The sequence below is a fragment of the Diadema antillarum genome, unplaced genomic scaffold (assembly GCF_040938485.1).
Source record: "Diadema antillarum isolate AM-2024a unplaced genomic scaffold, OU_Dant_1.0 seq00001827_RagTag, whole genome shotgun sequence".
NCBI lineage: Eukaryota > Metazoa > Echinodermata > Echinoidea > Diadematoida > Diadematidae > Diadema > Diadema antillarum.
In genome coordinates, this window is record NW_027272501.1 from 84,527 (window position 1) to 93,692 (window position 9,166).

General features: G+C 37.7%; 1 protein-coding gene across 1 annotated transcript in view; it reads right to left on the reverse strand.

The window, feature by feature from the left end:
• Positions 1 to 5,906, reverse strand: part of LOC139712607 (ras-specific guanine nucleotide-releasing factor 1-like) — a gene marked incomplete at its 3' end in the record, with an annotated part of 80,466 nt that extends 74,560 nt beyond the window's left edge. Inside the window, exons 1-2 of the mRNA XM_071624415.1 lie at positions 5,368 to 5,906; positions 4,462 to 4,748 (exon numbers count right to left, since the gene is read on the reverse strand). Of these exons, the coding sequence (XP_071480516.1) occupies positions 4,462 to 4,725 (264 nt within the window). The remainder of the gene's footprint in view (positions 1 to 4,461; positions 4,749 to 5,367) is intronic.
• Between the last annotated feature and the right edge of the window lie 3,260 nt (positions 5,907 to 9,166).

Consider the following 9,166-nt stretch of genomic DNA (forward strand, 5'->3'; position numbering starts at 1 on the left):
AAAATCTTCGGAGCTGCTTTGCGCAGATCCATGCTATGCGGGCATCATATTGAACGATGAATATAGTATTGTCTGTGTCCTATGTGCCGACTAATACCCTGGTGTAAAGTCCTCTGGATTTTCTGGCAATGATGGGAAGCCATTGTGAGCTTGTGTGAGCGGGGTGGCATAAATGCACAGGCATTTCACAGCAAAGATTTGTTTGTCAGCTCCCGTTTTCTGCTTCAACAATCTTTGACAAAAAGGAGACAGCATTACCAGAAAAACCTCTTTACCTAAAGAGAACATTAAATATTGCCCTCTATGCAATATTGTAAATATTGTGATAGGGGTAAAATGATATGATGGGGGGAAAAAAAGAATAATAAATGACTCATGTTTTCTCTTCAATCTTTGCGCAAGAAAGAACAGAAGCAAGACATTTCAAAATTTCAACAGATACAAATGCCCAAAGGAGAATTCCTAAAAATCTTTGACTCTTGCAATATATCAAAATGAAGCAATCATGCCCATGCAACATATTTACAATTCACTATGGTCTATTAATCTCTATTTGCATTAAAAAAAAAAGAGAGTATAGAGGCTCCTGGAGAGTAAACATTCGAACAAAGATGTTTATTCTCCACATATATCACAGTTGTCTACAACGTAGTAATTTGCCAGCTCACATAAATTAAGAAATATATGATAAAACCTGTTTCTGCAGGTGTACATACAAGTCATGCCCCTCTCTCAACAAGAATGGTAAATTGTAGTAGTCTGACACATCTTTTCAGCTGTGGCTCCTCCTCCCTCTCTACCACTCTTCCTCTTTCTACTATCCCTCCCCTTTCTCTACCCCATATCTTTAGCCTACCCCTTTCCCTCCTTAAAACCAAATAAAATTGCTCTAATAAGGAAACTGAGCCTCCATTCGAGTCACCCCCCAACGTACCACATATAGTTGCACCTCATGATGTATGCATATCACAGTAAGCAAAGATTTCCTGTTAGTCTTCATTAAAACAACAAACATAACTATTGCAGGGATCAAAAGAGGAAGTAATCATATTTTTTTCTTCTTTTCTTCAGAACAAATGTGGTCTACCACAAATATATTTGGACAATGTAATTTCTCCTTTAAACTGCAATAATGACTTGCAAATATACAATTTTACTTGCACTGTACTTAATATTGGCTATCATTTCACCATCTGTAAAGTTTTGATGTTGTGAAATCATTTTGAAATTCCTAAGCAGTCTCGTATGATGCAATATTTCAAAATATATATTTATTTTTAAAGAATATGGTGTGAATGCCAAAGAATCTCAAAGAAATGGAACAGATTATGACAGCAAATTTAATTTTGCAACAAAATCATCTTTAAAAAGGTTATAGGCCTAATGGGGCTTTAAATGTGATTGATTAAGGAAAGAAGGGATTTATTCCTATCTTAACCCGTTGAGGACGGACTGATTTTGCTGCAACACGCATTTCCCATAGACACCTGCCCGAGTATACTCGGGGACTCGTCCTCAATGGGTTAATGCAGTCATGAATAAGCATGCTACATGTATGTGGATGCTATCTTGGTCTCATTCCAGAATAAGCATGGTCAATTTAATTTTACAACATAACAACTTTCCACCAAAGTCATGCCAAGTACGAGAGTTATATTCACATTCTAGCCTTGTATGACACCCATTACCTCATTAGCCCTACTTCCTTATTTTCTTTCTGTTGTAATATTTGGTTTCCAGACTACAGATTATAAATGGGTATGACATATGACCCTAATGTTGTAGTCAAAGTGAACTAATAGGCTATGACACTTTCAAAGTAACAGTAACCTGCACATATTCCTACATTGGTTTGTGAGGCTAAAAGATTCTTAAATGGATGGTGTTTAATGTTGATCATTACTTTTCTGTTGTGTTGGAGCATAGCTTATTTATCCTCTTTATCTAGCCCACTTTGAAGCTGGTGGATTGCTGTAGTTTCAGTTGACTGCAGTTTTCACAAGTTCATGTGGCCAGTTCTGTCAGAAATCACACAAAATACAAATATTGTTTTTGAGAGAATTGTCTCAGGTATCCAAAGGTGAGAATTCAAAAGAAAAAAAATATGCCTAACATATTTCTAAATACATCACTGGTCACATATCCTAATGCAACATGGCAACATCCACCCAAGTAGCCAAAATGACAACTGATAAATGCAATTCAAATTGGAAACAAACATGGTTTGTTTTTTCCTATTTTGCTACTTTTTCTTTCGTCGACAGTGATCATCAATTTCATCGTAACCGAGAATATACTGCAACATGGGCAGGTGATACATGGTGCCTGCCTGTCTACACCAGAACCATTGATGTAAATATCAAGGAAACATTCATCCTGTTTTCTGGGTCTCAGGATTAACAAGGGATAACTGATATCCACTCTCTCCCACCATGACTACATGAAATTAGTCTCTTTACAGATAATCTTGTAATAAACTTCACCCCCTGTAAAAACCTGAAATAAAACAATAGTGGCAGTCTGCACTCGAAGGGCTAAGGTGTACAAACAATAAAACCATCTTATGAGATCTAGGTCTGTTGTGTATCAAGTCTATGGGAAATTTTTATGATCTCAGCAACAATGGCTAAACCATATACATATTTGAATCTAGATCTGTTGCTGCCATGTCTGAAATATTGAATGTTTTTAGACTTTCAATATTAATGATATCAATAGATTGATCTGCAACCCGTATGGAAACACCCACTAGTGCATCTGTGTTTGCGTGATGTGTGGTATCTCACCCTTTAAACAAAGGCCAGTCAGCCATTTGTTTGTGTACTGCCACCGTAGTTCCGTCCCAGCAGTGTGCACATACCTCGGGTGCCTGGCTTGTCCAATAATTGTCCATGCATATGTTTCATGTGATGCTGGGAAAACAGCGGCCGCGCGTCAAGGATTGCACAGCCGGCATAAGGCATACCACTCCTCAATGATTTTGGTGTTACAGGCACAAGACCCCGGCAAGCAAACAATCAAACAACTTTAATGAGTGGCTGTATCATTGCTCTATTGACACAGAGACTAGAACTAAAAGATAAGACCAAAGAGCATACAGTGTCTCCTGTGTGATGGAATATGCTATTTTTTCGAGCAAAGAAGTGTCTTTTTTTCATCTCTTTGACAGCAAGTCCATCTCTCATTTTAGATTACTTTTTCTGTACTTCCCAAGAAAAGAAAAAAACCCTTGGATGAAAGCCAATTACAGCAGGCATAAAGACTTTTGCCTAACTTCCATGTGTGCATGTGTAAGATGGAGCATACTTCAAGTCAAGAGTGCATGACAAGAAACAGGCAAGACTGTTCAGCTAGAAGACATCATAGCTTTGTGCGCTCCTCATTCAAAAAGATATATTCAGCACACTAGGCATCAATGCTGACAGCATCTTCATATTTTCACGATACAACACAAACCCTTCAATAGTCACCAACATTTGTTTCCTCTTTTGAGCCATGCTCTACAAGTTAATTTGAAACCTGAATAAGCACCTCTTTTCTTTCTTTTTTTCCAGTTTGTTCCTTCTCCAATCTGAATTCTTTGCACAGAGTTTTATTATATCACACTGAAATAATATAAGGAACAGATATTCAGATTTATTCATATAGACACAGGGATTTATAAGGGCCAGACAAAATGGTGCCAACATTTCTTGGGCACAGACACAAGAAGGTGAATGATAGCAAAGGTTGAGTCACCCTAACAGAAAGATTTGACCTAAGTTACATCACAACATGAACGATCACTGTCCAAGTATTTGTTTTCTGTGATCATTTTAGGTAATGCATACTAGAGCCAATCATAGATCAACAGACAATCTTATGAAAGCTTATTCCCCAGTTTATCAGATACTGTGTTATGCCATATATTTAGCGAGTCTAATTTTTTGTGAATCGGGACTTCCTGACAATTTCATGAGCGGTTAAATTTGTGATTATGGAGCACAACACTGAACAGAGAAATGTATGCATGCATGTCACGTCCATGTTGGGATCAGAGTTGATATTTTCACATGTTTTTAAATTCGCAAAGAGCACTCGACTCACGAAATTCACAAAAATAAATACCTTGCAAATTACTAGTATTCAACATTTACACCACGTCATACATGTACATGCTTCTTTAGTAAATTAGTTATCCTTTGATTGACACTGGAATGTTCAAAATAAAGTTGTTATGGCTTAGTAAATAATACCAAGGACTATCAACCAAGAGGCCCCTGGTCCAAGTCCCTTGGCTACAGAGTGGTCATGCCCGTAGGCAAGGCACTACATTCTTATTGAAGTAATGTCCTTCAAAGGGGACTGAGAGCCACCATCCTGCTTTACAAACTTTCATTACTTCATTCGTCGCTATATAAAACAAATGTCACACAAATCATAAAATGACATCATAGCTATGAGCAACCATAGGGTCCTTACCTGTTTCTCATCCTTCACGCTGCTCCTGGGGGTGACGATGTGCTCCGTGTAACACCCCTCAACAAAGATGAGGCCTAGGGGTCGGCTCGCCGTCTCATTCTCAAAGTAGAAGAGGAGATTCTGGTAGAGAGCAAACCATCTCTGCTTCCATTTGCTCATGTCAGAGCTCTTCTTTTGGAGGTTCCCCGCAATGGTGAAGTCTGTCCTGGCACGGCTGGCCAGCAGTAGCAGCTGGCAGTCATCGAGACGGACCCCTTTCTGCATGGCTATAGAACTCACTTGGAATGCTACAAATCAAAGGAAATCATTACAAAACATCAATATTCTTATCAACTGTCAGTCATACTTTTTCATTGTTAAAAACTCACATCTCTCGACAGATGATGATATTAAGGTAAGATCTATACTGTGAATTGCCTTAATCAGTGACTTTTGAAAAAAGGACACATTACACTATGTATACACATACGGTTGTCTAGAAAGTTAGATCTTTGGCTTGCGTTCTCTACTTGCTCTCTTGTAATCCCTTCAATACTGGGATTGTTTGGCTTATTTTAATTCATGTCAAATGTTTAAACAAAGCTAGAAGTCACACTCTGAACTACTAGATTCAACAAACCATATAAATTTATAAACAACAGATAATAATGAATTGTATCCAGTGGAAAAAGATTCTTAGAGACATTCACTCACTTTCAGATATATGAAGTAAAGGCAATTACTATTCCAAAATTTCATCCACCGAGAGAAACAAATAGTTTGCTTTGAAGTAAGAAGTTTTTAAATGACTTATAATTTCAGATATGAAAATAAGTAAAAGAGTAGAACAAAATAAATATGAAAACCATCATAACATGGGTCAAATTAAACCAATGTTTGTTGTCATTTTTTTTTCTCCACACAAACCTGATCAGATTGTTGCATATTGGGACATCGTCCTGACTTCAGATTGATTTAATAGAATATCCCAAATGTTTCCTCGTTTTCAGTATGTATCCGCTTGTGCTTCCAATCAGATGTCTTTTACGTTGGCAATGCACAACTCCCAACACAGAACCACAACAACCAGCGGTGGCAAGCAACACGTCTGAATAAAATACTCCAGTGACAAATTACGTAGATTAGCCGAGTACGTCGGCCCAGTGATTCACAGACTCGCCCGTAAATCAGCTGGTTCAATCTCAGCCTTCAGCGCAAGAATCTTATCGATCTCCTCTCTCCCGGGTTTCGCACGTTTCCGATGTTTCGTCGCACTTGCCAAGAGTCTAACGTTACAAAGATAGTCGGCGATAGTTTGGATAACGAAATGAAATAGTTTGGGAAGATCCGTGGAGTCTCATCTTGTCCATATCTGCCCCGTTGCCCTTGACAACTTTGCAGTTGTAAGTGGGACCATCAATACGGAGGCAATCCCGGTTGAAACAACGGCTGGATGGAGAGGAGGTGCAGCTAACGAAACAGGTGCATGACCCGTCGTCAGGTGCGTGTGAGAGAACATGCACTCGTAACGTGGGTCTCCAATGCAGGACCTCCAGCACATACACACACGGGCACATACATCAAACACGCATACACACATACACACACACACACACACACACACACACACGTATTTTGATCACACACACCAGATACATAAGAGCACAAGCTTGACGCCAGGGACCCTAATAAGTTGGCGCTATTCAATTGATCTGGGACGGTCGCTTGTGCACACGAAAAAATGGTTCTATATCTTCTGCTGATGAAATTGCGACGGTTTTGCGCGTTTCGTCCCTTTTTTCACTACCACTGGATTCCCCGGAACCTCATAGCAGATATTCATATGGCAGTGAAAATGGTTCAATTTTAGAGGACTTTCGTGTGTTCTTTTTCTTTTTTTCTAACAGACATGACTTATGACATGACTTAGATTTTAAGCTATCAAGGATTTTTTTTTTTCTTTCTGCATGCATGGTCGATAATCGATATCTCCACTGTTACCAATACGTGACTGCAGTCTAACATTTTCGTGTTAGCGATATCAGCCGGTATTATAGAATTTTCTCTAAACTTTCAAGTGTTTGATAAGTGCATTCTGTTTGCCTTTTTATAAGATGTATTCTCTTCTAAGCTATTTCCATCGTAATTAAACCATCAATACATATAAAAATCATCCGCATATCCTATGTGTTCACCAATATAAAAAGAACAAAAAAAAATGAAATAAAGGTCATAATAGTTCTAGTGAATTTGACGGTGTATTGAAATAGTGCATGTTTAAGCCTGACAATAGAGTATCATCTTATGAGTATAATTTCTATTATACCAGATGAAGTATTACTACTCCACTAAAAGAAAGAAAGGCAAGAGCGAATGGTCAGTCAAATCATGTTCCTGACTTCAAAGGCTATTCAATTCATTTCAAACTTTATTTTCACATTTTTTCAACAGAATGTACAAAGAAATATATGAAATTTGACGTGCATTATATCGAATGATACACAGGCAGCAAAGAATAACAACATATTCTCGATCAGTATACAAAAAGAGGCCTATGGTATTATATACAAACATTTATACAATACATTATACTCTGAAAAAACTATATAGGCTATATGCCTAGGCTATATTATGCCTGCCTTTCTTCATCTCACATTAACGGTTGTATATTCTATTCAAAATGGCTTTGATACATAAACTAAAGAAGTGTATACATACAGGTTAAAACTTTATGACAAGGTTTATTACTGACAACACAAACCTTCCCGAGGCTTGCCCGACAAAGCAACAACGAATGCATGAAAACTATAGATTCCAAGTATGTACACTGAAATGTGTGGATTTGATGTATGTACAGATACTGGATGGAACAATATTGTTCCTCAGAGGAAAATAGCTATATAATAGATTTGTATAAATTGATATAAACCTGCATCTAATATGAAAGCATTTCGATGTAATTCGTTTAGTCCCATTTGCATGGGTACTAATGTATGATAGCAGCAGGTTAGCAAGCGTTTTGATTGCCATAACCCTAAACTGTTGTAAATAAGTAATGCATGAATATTGATATTGTTGGTAGGTTGGTCTATAAAGCTTCCCAATCCTACAAACACACAGAAACCCTCAGACATATTTTCATGTTCTATATTGAAGATAGTGTACTCAGTCAGAATAAGCCACTTTGGAGTTAGTTCCTGGGAACATTGGTACGAACGACCTTTTGTTTTTCTCAGTCGGTTAGGGGCACTTCACTGGTTTTCAGGGCGACAAATGCATAGGCTTTACGAAACAATATTTACGGGATTCATTATTCCTGTTCAAGCAAAGAATGAACTTGCGTAGACCAGATGACCAGAATGATCCGTCAATTAACAATTGGGAAAACATAAATTTCATTATTTTGCATTGAATACAATAATTATATTAATAGTCTCTTTCTGTTAATATTGCCAAATACCATTTTTGTTTCAGGTGGATGTGCTGGCAAGCAGCATTTATAAGGATTACATGAATAATAATTACATCACACAGATGCTTATCCCAGTGAATTTAAAAACCAAGATGCCTGTTGGTACGAATGACCTTTCTCCTGCTCATCGTAGTATGCGCAAAGTGGAACTGCGAACTGGCTTATTGGTACGAATGACCTTTCTCTGCTCATGCGCAAAGTGGAACTGCGAACTGGCTTATTGCATAGCCTGCGTGTATGACAGATCGTATATTGATCATGCATGAATGAAGCATCACAATGTAGTCAGATTTTGTGGAAATTTGAATGAACTCTTTACTAGTTTTATACCGTGGCCATTGCACGCTAGATACAAACACACGCAAGCATGGTTATGCATACGTTCACAATCCTTAATGACGTTGTGTCTTTTTAAGATACCTGGTGATATATTGCCTACATTATTGACAGTAATATAAGATGAAATAAGGCTTAAGTATCCTTCAAAATGATAAATATCACTGATCGCTGAGAATTGTGATAAAATGATTATGTTGATGATACTTGACAATGTCCAACTATACTTCACCAACGCCCATACTGTCATCTGTAAGTGATATTTTCTTTAAAAAACAGTGATCGCAGCTTTGAAATAATGACATTTCCACTTAGAGAGCGAAGAGGAGAGATAACTTAACATAATGAGGAACATCGATTTTACCAATGACCCTTCAGTTTCATTTTGTGACGTATTAATAGGGGTAATTATATTAATTCCGTAAAGTGGATTCTTAATTCTGCACAAGATTTGGAGCTGTCAAAATAGGGTACCGAAGTGATGATGTCACAGTCTTTATAGTTTGGATGAAACAAAATGAGCGCATTTAAACACTCGGGGCAGTTTTCGGATTTGACTGAAGGTTATGGGGTAAAAATGTGACACTATTTCTTCTACGTGACGATGAGTATAAGTCCTACGTGTGTGTGTGTGTGTGTGTGTGTGTGTGTGTGTGTGTGTGTGTGTGTGTGTGTGTGTGGGTGTGTGTGTGCTTGCTTGTGTATTTTCTTGTGCCTCTGTGTTTCGTCGTTTGCGTAATCTGTGTATGTTACTGTTGTTATTGGTTTTTTTTAAAGACCAGTGCTGCAATTTGGCCACAGTATACATTTTGTGATTGTGTAATACATAGCATTTAGAGATTTTGTGTATACGTAAATTCGTTCAAAATTCATTTTCAGTTAATTTTGGTGTCAGTCTCCTCAATAAGTGTAAGAGCG